Source organism: Gallinula chloropus, assembly GCF_964237585.1.
Source record: "Gallinula chloropus genome assembly, chromosome: 1".
Classification (NCBI taxonomy): domain Eukaryota; kingdom Metazoa; phylum Chordata; class Aves; order Gruiformes; family Rallidae; genus Gallinula; species Gallinula chloropus.
Window position 1 is genome coordinate 204,896,502 of NC_140085.1, and position 11,471 is coordinate 204,907,972.

Genomic DNA, 11,471 nt, shown 5'->3' on the forward strand with positions numbered 1-11,471 from the left:
AGATTTAAACATATATGAAACAATAGAAACTATTGTTGGGTTTGTTATTTTAAGTGAATGCACTGCTTATGAAAAACAGCCCTCAGCACTGACCATTTCTTCTTGCTCCATTAATACATCCCATATGTCAGTCATAGAAGCCTCTTCTGGCTGCCTCACAGACATGAGCCCAGCGCTGGCCAGGCAGAACCAACACCAAGTGTTCAAGCTCAGTGCTCCATAGTCTGTGCTGAGCCTATGCATCTCCACTCCCGAGATTCCCATCACCAGCTACTGTCTTTAAAAGAACAAACCAGGTCTAGCAATTTCCTAGATCATCACAGGGATCATCACAGACCTACCAGAGAGCATGTGTGATCAATGAACACGTCCGATCAATCAGCAAGTCCCAATGTCACACTAAGGCAAGTACTACTGTCTGCAGCATTATTAATGACCTGGTGCAACCAGCAGTCCAGCTTACAGCAGGTGGTTGATGTGTAACTGTAGCTAGTACGAGCACTTCATGCAAAAGGAAGAATGCCATTTTCTGCACTTGCCTTCAATTCAAGCCATGGAACAACAGTAAACACAACCACAGTGAATTTCACTTGTACATCAACTTTTAGTTAATGCTTGAACTCTTTTTCCAGTTGTGGGGGCGGTAAAAAACCCAAACATACAGGGGAAATTATGTTTAATGAATGATGACTCTGTTAATGTGTTCTAACTTAAACATATGTCCATTTATTCTGATCCTTCCTTACTGTTAATACAGAGAAAAGAAATAAAATACAAGGTTCAGCCTTGATTCTTCTCAATGTGTACGAGAAGAGGACACCAAACTAATACAACACAATACTGAAGACAAGAGAACATAACACTTAAGTTCTGATACACTGAAAAGCAATCTCACACGTAAGCTCATTTATGTAGGCACACTGACATATCGAGCACCTTTTTTTTTTTCCTTTTCTTTTTTCTTTCTTTCTCAGATTAACATCAACATTCAACTCTGAACAGAAGAATGTTAAGCCTCTAGGACAGTTTCAGTATTAAGGACTACCCCTATTTTACAAACATCAAAACACTAGTGTTGACACTGCAGTCCAGAAGTTCACTGCAAGTGACCCTCTCTCTGAATCCGAAGGCGCTCCTTCTCCACTTGCAAACGTTCCTTCTCAATCTGCAGCTTCTCCGACTCAAACTTCAGGAACTGCAGCCTCTCCTTCTCTAACTGCAAACGTTCTTTTTCAAGTTTCAACTTTTCAGTTTCTAGATCCAGAGGCTGCATGATGGGTTTTTCTGTTTGGGTGAGGTCATTTTCCAGGGCAGGCTTTTCAGCATGCAGAGTCTCCAGCCTGAGTTTCTCCCACTCAATCTGAAGTCGTTCCTTCTCAATCTGAAGTCTTTCACGCTCCAAGTCAACGTGCCGCAACCGCTCCTTTTCAATTTGCAGGCGCTCCTTCTCCACTTGCAGCCTCTCAGCTTCAATGTCTAGTCGCTGCTTCTCCAGCTCCACCTTCTGCTTCTCCAGATTTATAAGCAAGTGAGAATCTTCATAGGCTAGCCTAGCTTGAGCAGAGCTTAGATTTCCAAACTCTTCGATGTGGGGGAAGTCTGGGAGATCATTTTCCTTTTTTGAATCTGGCAAAACCGATGATAATATTTCTTCTTCTTCCTCAATAGGGAACTGCAGAGAGGAATGTGACAGACAAGAATTACATTGCAGCCTTTATGCCAGAATGAATATGTTGTACACATCCTTACTGAAAAATAACATATTGGGTTTTTTAAAATCTTAAAAGCTACTCAGAAGTGTTTAGCTTACATGCTGAGAAATACCCATGTTAGATCAAAAAGCTGTTTTCTGCCATTACACAATCATGCTTCATCTATCAATTAATGAAGAACAGAAAGTCAGTTTATCAGTGGACATCCAAGAACACAGAGAAAATACTGCATTATAGCTGTTAAAAAGCATTAAGAGCCACTGACAGAAAATTTGATCTGAAAAAGCATATGCTGTATTTTATTTCAAATAGCTGAGTGACATTTATGTAAGCCACTAGGAACTGGCTGTGACTATTTATCAGAGCAGCTGGATCCACAGGCTATGTGGTACGTGAGCTAACCCTGCCTTTGCCAACCTGAGGCTGCTGTTTCTAAAAAACCTCTTAACACTGACATTTTTAACATGCTCCTAACCCTCCCAACTGTATTGAATGGGTCAATTAACAGGATTTATTTTAACCAATTCTGTATCACCACATTTGCTGAGAAGCTATTTATGATGCAGATGAGTAGTTGATTAGGACCACTGCTCTTTGCCAAATGTCACTGTACAGGATTGCAGCCCTTATGTGCTACAAAATCATAGTATACAGGGGAAAACTGTCTCACACTAAGTGTTCTGCAAAAGAAAGGCAAACTGAGGAAGATATGGGTTCAGAAAAGCTGAAAAAGAGAGCCACTGCCAGTCCACTAGCACTAAAGCAAACACTGTTCTTCAGCAGCTGTCAGACAGTACTCACACTACCATTTAACAGCTTATGCTGATTTTCCTCCCAGCAAGCATCTCAACTGAGATAAGACAGGAGTTGCTTGTCCTCCACCCGTCCCACCCAAAAAAAACCCCAAACCAAAACTATCTGAGTACCTCTTTTTGAAGAGGGAACTATGTATTCATACAGGCAGAAGAAAACCCTCCAAACATTTTACCTCAGTCTAGCTGGCTGCCTATTTCAGGACAGTCACAGTACTACTAGGAGTAATGTAATAGCCTGTCTACAGGATCCATGGCTGCTTGTCAAATTCACACAAAACTTCTGACAGAGGTACAGCCAACTTATTCAAAAAGTATTTTCATCTCCTGTGGGTTCATTTTAAGAAATGCAAACAGTGCTCTATTTCTTTCTGCACCTGCAAGTAACATATACTGTCATTTGTTAGAGGTGCACATCTCTTCTCTGTTCATCCACCCAGACAGTCTATGTATTAAAATAACCAGCTTCCTTCACCAGCGTATTTTCATCCTACTCACTGAACTACTTATCTGTGGCACATACAAATGTTTCCATTTGGAAACATATGGGCAAATACATATTTAAAGTTGAGGGATATCAATTTAATAATCAACATCTGAGACCTCACAAGTTGATAGATTTGAATACCATCTCTCCAAAACATATTTGTTTCTACAGTTTCTTTAATTCACACATTCAGAAAAAAAAATGGAAACAGATGCTATGAAGAAACACAGCAAAAAGCCTTCTGCTGCAATGAAACGAAGGCCATATTGCATATAGCTAATGTATGGCAATCACTCACTTCAAAATTCTGTGGATCCTCCTCTTCCTCTTCTACTTTGATTTCTGTTAAAGATCCACCGGCTTCTCTGAAGTCAGTGATATTTTGCCATTCAAAACTAGATTCAATTGAAAATCCCATTTTCTCATCCATGTCTTCATTGAGAGAGTCATCTAAATTGGATGAAGGAAGGTGAAACCCAGCACCTACTACTTTGATGTTTGCATTCAGACGTTTTCTCTTCATGAGTGCTCTCCAGTCAAGGTATCGCCTTTTCACTTCTGTCCCTGTCCTCTGCTCTCCTTCACCTACAGCGTTTACACACTCCGCTATTTCCTCCCAAGCTTTCCGTTTCATCTCATTAATGGTCGTGTTAAGTTGCTTTGAAAAGAGTACTTCTCTCCTTTTTCGGATTTCCTTAAGGAGAGTTTGAGTTTCCTGAACGCTAAAGTTGCTTTTTCTTTTTCTTTTTAATTGTTTCATTTTTTCCAGCTTTAACCTAATAATTCCACCACAGTAGGCTACAGAGGTGATCTGACACTGATCAGTTACTAATACAAATAAAGTGTAAAAGCCAATGAAAGCAGAGCTCAGTTCTTGTGAAGTGAATTTTCTCTTCACTTTGTAGTATTTTCCTATTTCTCAGGCTTCCTAAGAGAAAAAGAGCAAACAACATAAATCTCCAAGGTATACACTGTATATATTCATTTAATGAACTAAACTCCAAAGTCATCATTTAAGGAATGTGTATGTTGAACTGATCCTTCATTTGACAGAAGAAAACCATTTTGTTAAACTCTGAATATGAAGTAGCTATAGATACCATCTCTAATCTTATATGAATTATACATCCATTAATGTATCCATGTCACGAACCGTTAAGGTTGACTTGATATTTCCATTACAAAAATACAGCTATTTTCCTTCAACTCTTAAGAGTTTTGCCAGTTGGGATTTGCTTAAGGCTGAAATTTGACATATACATGCTAAATTATTTCCAAAAGAAGCTAAAATTGGTATATCATTACTTCAAAGACACGGAATGTTTAAGGGACTGAAATTTCTGAGACATTTTAAATGAGATACCATTCAAAAAAAAAAAAGTAGATTAATATGAAAAGTTGAAGTTCTGGAGGCTCTTCTGACTTATTTTATCACAAAACAACAACAAAACCAACCAAAAATGAACTGGAACAATTCTGTTGAACGTCAGAAAGTAACTATTGGTTCAAACAAATGCATTAGAGAGATTTTAAAGGGAAATAGATTCAGGAATCAGTCATTACATGCCCATAGTAAAGCCCTCCTCTATCCTTCTCATACTGCAAGACACCTCATGTCAGACGAGATGACAGGTTGAAAGCATGTCCAGTCCTCTACCCTCAACAATGGTCCTGTTACCGATGCTGAAGGAAGCTAAACCGGATAATGCACCTGGCACATTGAGCACAACTCTTTACAAATCTAGAGAAAGCGGAAAGTCTGAGTGGGAGAAATGGGACAATTAATAGAGCGATGGATACATCATAGACTTTATTACTAGAAAAACTTCCATAAAATTAAAAGCAGAGACTGAGAATAAGAAACGGTTCTTCATCAGACTGCCCAGTAATGGTCCAAGCTAGGATATCTTCTGAACTTTTACGCCATGCATGTTACCTACCATTTTAGGTAGGTTTAAAAGGCTTTAAACCAAGCAGGCCAACAATTCACTATACAGTACTTACAGTTTCAAGCTGTTATGTTTGTTCACTATTAATCTAGCATAGACTTTTTGTCTACCTGAAGCAAATGGCTCACAGATTATATATCTGACTGCTACTGACTAATGGATTTAATCCCTAAATAATTCACTCAGCTACACAGGATTCTTAACTTACTAAGTATTTTTTCTCCTGTTATTCCCCCAAAGGTGGTTAAAACATACCTATCTGCACATTGCACAAAACCTCCTTGTTCAGGGAATAAAGCACATAACAGTTTCGGAGTAGTTCTTCATCTCCTGTGTGCTACTGACTGCAAGTAAGGTTCACTTGCAAAGCTTACCACATCAAGCAATGTTCTTTCATACCCAACAAGTAAGCATACTGGCATCAAGTATTTTTAAAAACACTGCATTTAGGAAACTGGCTTGCTACTTTTCCTCATTAAAATATTGTCCTCACTGCGAATCCATTTACTTCTGACTGTTACTGGCTAGGAAACATGCAAAACCAAGTCCCAATAAGAAATCTACTGCATAAAGCATGAGCATGTATCAGCACAGAGCACTCCACAGTTCAGTTACCCAGCACTTAAGCTCAGATTCAAGTTGGAAGCCACATGTTTCTATTTAAGACACACGAAACTTCATGCCCTTCTGAAAATTAAATACCAATTGGTTTTGAGAAAAGGGAATAATTTAAAAAATAATATAACCTACTGTTTTAATGTAGACCCTCAACACAACCACTATAAAATACCAAAATGCTGCAGTTTAAGAAGTCAGATTTAGAGAGCACAACACTACCTACTAGAATTACACAATTGTTTTTCAGATACTTCTTATCTGATGTTTAAGCATCTCCCTTAACTTTCCTTATTTTAAGTTTACCATGAAAAGGTACTTGGGCTTTCAAGGAAGAAGCACCATATTTACTTATCTGGCAGTAAATCAATTTATTTGGTACCTGCTGTGCTTTTCAAATGCAAATTACAGCATTAGTGCTTTTCTATTATTATGGCAATTGAATTTCTTGACCTGTGTATCAATTCTAAGTTTATCTTGTGCATGGGGTCATTTTTTTTAAAACTTTTAAAGTCACCAAGCAAGTACACTCTTCAGAAAAGTTACCTGCACACACAACAGCTTAAGAGCATTTTCAGAAGCTTCACTGTTAATAATGCAATTATTCTGGACTGATCAATACCCAGATCAAGCTGTGATTTCTGGTTACTGGGGAATGACCAAGTATTCGTACCTTCACTCTGGTTTTGGAAAGACACACATTCGCACTTACCACTTTTCAGGGTGGGAAGTGCGTGCCAAAAATTCAGATGTATCCAATCTAAGCTGGTCTTCCAAAAAGTAAAAAGAATTGCACAGAGTTCTTATGTACAGTATCAGTTTCACAAGCACCACAGCAGTCCTGACTTACCATTAGCAAGACACTGAACCTGTGTTTATGCAGTCACATTTTTATTGACATCAGTAGGATTTCACGTTTGCTTTTAAGCATGTACTTCAGTAAAGATTCAAGTACTTTTTGGAAAGTAAGACCCATTTTTCTGTATTTATCAAATTATTTGCCAATTGGAGATGTCAAGCTCTTGAAAGGAGTAGTAGATACCTGTCTCTTAAGGTACCTAAATATCAGACTTCTGCTGAACCACAGCCATTTTTGTGTCAAGATATGCACTGGCTTGGTCCTTTACAGCTAGGATGCACAAGGTCATTCCCCAGTAACAGGGAACCACAGGGTTTTAGAGACCCGTGTGGTATCTCTATTTACCCTGGCACTCCCTATTCTCAGTGCTAGTGCAGCAGGATAAACTAGGCACAATCACGGGAAAAACAACAACAACAAAAAAGGGGGTTTCAAATCAAATTTTCACCAGCATTATTTTCTAAATATAAATCTACATGAAAGTGGAAGTCACAGATAACCAGGCTTTCACCTTAGCTCCAGAGAAGGCTGAGAGTTAAAACACACAAATGTCAGGTTACCCTGCGGGTCAGTCTCGCTGCTCCTTGTGCAGGTGCTGTGCGTCACCTGTCAGATCCCCACAGCCGCTCTTCCTGAAGTACCTAACCTTGGGTTTGGATCTTACAACATAAGCCAAGCACATAACCTTTAAGAACTGTAATACTAACTCAGAAACTATGGGCATCCAATTCCTTTATTAGGTAGTTTTTAGAATTTATTTTTTGTGTACAACATGCCCAATACAATCCCCTTAATTTCCTAATAAACCACCAGCAAATCAACGATTTTAAAGCTCATGTCTATTAACTTCCAATTGGTAAGGACATTTTACCTTTTTCTTTTTCCTTTTTGAAAGCCTACTGCCTCACTAAAGACAATTCATTTTGTATTAATATAAATGAGTGCTAATGAATTGTCTTAACAGTATATTGATGTCCAGAATTAGATCAACTTCACAGTGAAGCTGTTTACCTTTCTGATATATTAATTTAAAAGCATTATTGTCTAACTAAAGCTGAGGTTTTGGATATTGTTTTCTGACACTGCTACATGATCTCCACGATATTACTTATTAACACAGAAAAACTACCTTTTTTATATGTTCAAAGAATACATGGGTCACAACTGATAACAGGGTAGCATTTGTATGCATTCTAGATAGTTACAGAAAAAAACCCAAACAAACCTATCACCATTTTGAAAAGCATAATTTTAAAAAACATGACATAAAGCATGTTTATGTTTTGCTGTGATATGAACTCTAAAGTGTGACATGTATACATTTAAAAAAACCCTCACAGATAGGTATTAGAGTTTTTTTCAAAATCAGAACTGTAACTGCTCTACATTTTAGTGACTTTGGCAGAGGATTCCAGTGCAAATAATATTTGCTGGGGCATCAGTTGGGAAGATGGGTGGTTCAGTCAGAAAGATAAGAGCAGACATGAAAAAAAGATCTTTTAGTCAGATAAGCTTCTTACACCACTATGAAGGGAAGAGAAGAAAGCTACAAAAGAAAAATTCCTTCTCAATTATATGATCAAAGGTACTTCTGCTACATTAACTAAAGATGCCAGTCACCTGACAAGGGATAGCTGCAGTCTGGTCTAGCAACAGAGCTTCTTGGGAAGCAACAGAAGATGCAAAAAGCCCATTACATGACCAAACACACACATCATACGGCATGGTGCTAGCTGCAAATGAAGTATGTGTATTTTCACAGTTTGGGAAGAAAAGCTAAGTAATCGCTTTAAAAAAACCCTCAACAAAATAAACACCACACACACAAAGAAAAACCCAACTCTGATCATACTATAACAGAACAATTACAAGGTTCTTCTAGAAGAGATGGCAACATTGAACTATGAGCTTGACGCCACCCTGTTAGGCCAGAGGCAACTTATGGCCATGAAAAGTATTGTAAAAATAAACTGAACAGTCCATAAACACACAGATCACATATACACTGAATATTTTTGATGTACTTAATGACAGGGGCGTCCACGTTCTGCCTCTGTCTTTGTGTCTCCTTTGCTCTCCACTTACTGTGCAAACACGTGCTAGGCCAACAAAAAAACAAACCCCATACACACAAAACAAGCAAGTAAACAGAAATATCCATGCATTCACTAGTACAGAAGGACTGTTGCTAGCATCACACTTGAATTATATTTCAGAAAAGTCATTACTTTTTTTTAAAATGATGATGTTTTGATAGGTTGCCTTTTAATTTTGTCAAGCTTTCAGTGCTTATGAGTGAAGAAAAAAGCTCTTCAAATCAAGAGGACCTGCCACCTACTTATTTAATTTTTAATAAAATTGGAGAGTGAGGATCTTTAGGTGATATTAAAGCCTGGGGCTTTCTGGACAGCACCTTTGTATGATTCATAGTAGAAGGCTAAATTGGCTTGGAACAACTTACGCTTTTGTCCTAAGAAAGGCGTTGGTACAGGGACCTGGGGCTGCCGAACGCATCACCGGACACTCCTCCCTGCAGTGTGAACAGACGAAAAGGCAAGCACTAAAGGGAGCCAACACCACCCGAACGCATAATGTAACGCAGCAGAGAGGAGACAGGGAGGATGGAAAGCAGCTGGGGCCGCTGAATCCACACATTAATCAGTCAGAAGTTCCTCTCCCCGTGAGACAGCAATGGCCACGAACGGGAGAGAACCTGCCTCCGAGCAGAGCGCGTTTAGGGGCGCCGGAGGCGGGCACGGCCCCCAGGCCCGAGGCGGCACCGAGCTCGCCGTCAGCCCGGAGACGCGCGGGGCCGGAGTGGTCCCGCCAGGAGGCGCACGAAGCCCTCCAGGGAGGCCAAGGCAGGCAACAAAGGGAGGCGAGGGTACGGCCGGCTGGCCAGCCCGGCCCCGAGCCCCGCTGAGCCTGTTCCAAGGAGGCACTGCCGCGGCCTCGGGGCCCCGGCCGCGCTGAGCCCCAGGAAGCAAATGGGCCTGCGGCCCACACAGGCCAGTGCCCCCCGCCCAAGTGACCAGGGAGCTGTCCGGCGGGGCCCTGCGCCCCTCCCGGGAGGGGGAGGAAGAGGGGGAGGAGGAAGAGAAGGGGGCCTCCCGCTGAGGAAAACGGTGGGACACCGCCTCAGCTCCCTCAGGGGTTGAGGGCGACAGAGCCCCAACGCTCTCCCCCACAAAGGGGCTAGGGGTACCTGCACCCCGCACCGGCAGCAGCCGCGTAGGGGGAATGGTTACCTCAGCCCCGCTGCGGGCCGGAACTCAGCCAGGACCGAGACCGGTCGCGCCCCCAGCCCCACTCGAGTCCCCGGGGAGCCGCGCCAACTACTCACCTGCGCCCAACTCTGTCCTGCGGGTCGCCGGCCCTTTAACAGCCACCGCCCTCCCATTGGGCGAGCCGCGTGCCTATCAGCCCTCTCCGCACGCCTATTGGCGCTCCGCATCCGCCACTTTTTCGGCGCACCGCCCAGGCGCGCCGGGCGGGCCGGAATCCCCCACACGCGCCCGGAGCGCTGCAACTCGTCTCCCAGCAAGGCGGCTGCCGCCGTACGCAGACCCCAAGCTGCATTGGCTAGGCTCGCTGCTTGTTTTCCCAGAGCCTGCCGATAATTGGGTAACTGCTCCTTAAGGCCCGCCTCCCCGCTCAATGAGCTTCCGGCGGCGGGCATCAGGCCGGGTTGTGAGGGAGCCAGACAGGGCGGTCCCAGTGTTGCGCCCGCCTGCCTTGCCTAAGGGGGCGGTGCCCGGCGGCGCTCTGCGGCTGCCCGTAAGGGATGGGGAAGCTTGCGGGGCGGTCGGAGATCCGCGCCGGGGCGAGGGTTTGCCCCAGGGGGCGGTGCCGTCACCGGGGGGCCTGGCAGGGCGGGGAGGGGCCGCGGAGCCAGCCCGTGGTGATTAGCGTTTCTTCAGGGACCGCGTGTCGCGGGGCTCGCGATTGAGGCCGCGAAGTGGCGGCTGCAGAGGCGCTGTGATGAGCGGGGCTCTCCCGGAAAGCGCCGCTTGCGTGAGCTGCCGTGTCGTTCCCGTGAGGGCCCGTGCGGGGCTCCGCGCACCGGGCCCTCGCTCTCAGCGTTCCATCCCGCTCCATGGTGACGCCACCTGCGCGCAGCCTGAGAGCGCTGCTCGCCGGTAGGCAGGTCGGGCTGTGTCCCCGAAGCTTGTTACCTCAGTTCTGCCTTACTCGCTGCGTGGTGCCCTTGCTGTTCCGCGTGTTTATTAAACAACTACTCGCTCCATCCTTTCAAATCCACGTTGCGGCCTGTGTTCTGTATTTGGACTCCAGCGTTTTCCCTGGAAGGACAGGTTATTTCATTACTGTAGTGTCTAGTGACTGTCATCGTGATGGGGAAACCACAGATCTTGGTATCAAACAGTATTTTCCCGTTTTGGTCAACAGTACTGGCAGTGAAATTCCAAAAACTAACCATGGGAAAGGATGTTTATTTATCAGCTTACTTCCATTAACGGCAGCTTGCCACATTTGCCCACTGCAAGCTAAATACCATGGCAATTTTAAAAGGAAAACAGTGAGGAGCAGGGTAGCGAGGCCGTGCCGCACTGCTGGCAATGTATTAAACAGGGATATTTCTTACTTCTGTATGAACTTGGCTTCATTTTACATTACTACCAGTGTTTTGACACTGCTCAGGAATAAAATAAAGGTCTCACAAGCTAGTTCACACTAGATTTGGGTGCAAGTAGATGGAAAAATGAAAGTCATTAAAAATCTGAATCTCTGTCAGTCTGCAAAAATAATCAGTGCTAGTTACACCTCACTTAGTATCCTGTTACTGTGAAGCACAAAACCACTAAATATAATTAGTGTCCATTAGAATAATTTGGACTAGGAAGATTGTAATTTCCTAGGGTAGCTCTGCACATCATTTTAAATAGCTCTTCTTTCTCCCCCTATTGTTCCTCTACTGTTAGAGAGGCTATTAACCACAGGTCATACATGTTGGTATATACCAACTTCCCCCAACAAAATTCAGAATCACAGAATCTCTTGAGTTGGAAGTTACCCATA

The 11,471-nt window shown here is 43.1% G+C and overlaps 1 protein-coding gene across 1 annotated transcript; it reads right to left on the minus strand.

Annotated features, from left to right (window-relative positions):
• Positions 1-700: 700 nt before the first annotated feature.
• Positions 701-3,775, minus strand: MSANTD4 (Myb/SANT DNA binding domain containing 4 with coiled-coils). Its single transcript, XM_084269188.1, has 2 exons — positions 3,310-3,775; positions 701-1,672 (listed from the first exon to the last, which is right to left on the minus strand). Exons 1-2 carry the CDS (start codon positions 3,769-3,771, stop codon positions 1,097-1,099), a joined length of 1,038 nt encoding a protein of 345 aa, XP_084125314.1. The 5' UTR covers positions 3,772-3,775; the 3' UTR covers positions 701-1,096.
• Positions 3,776-11,471: the final 7,696 nt, after the last annotated feature.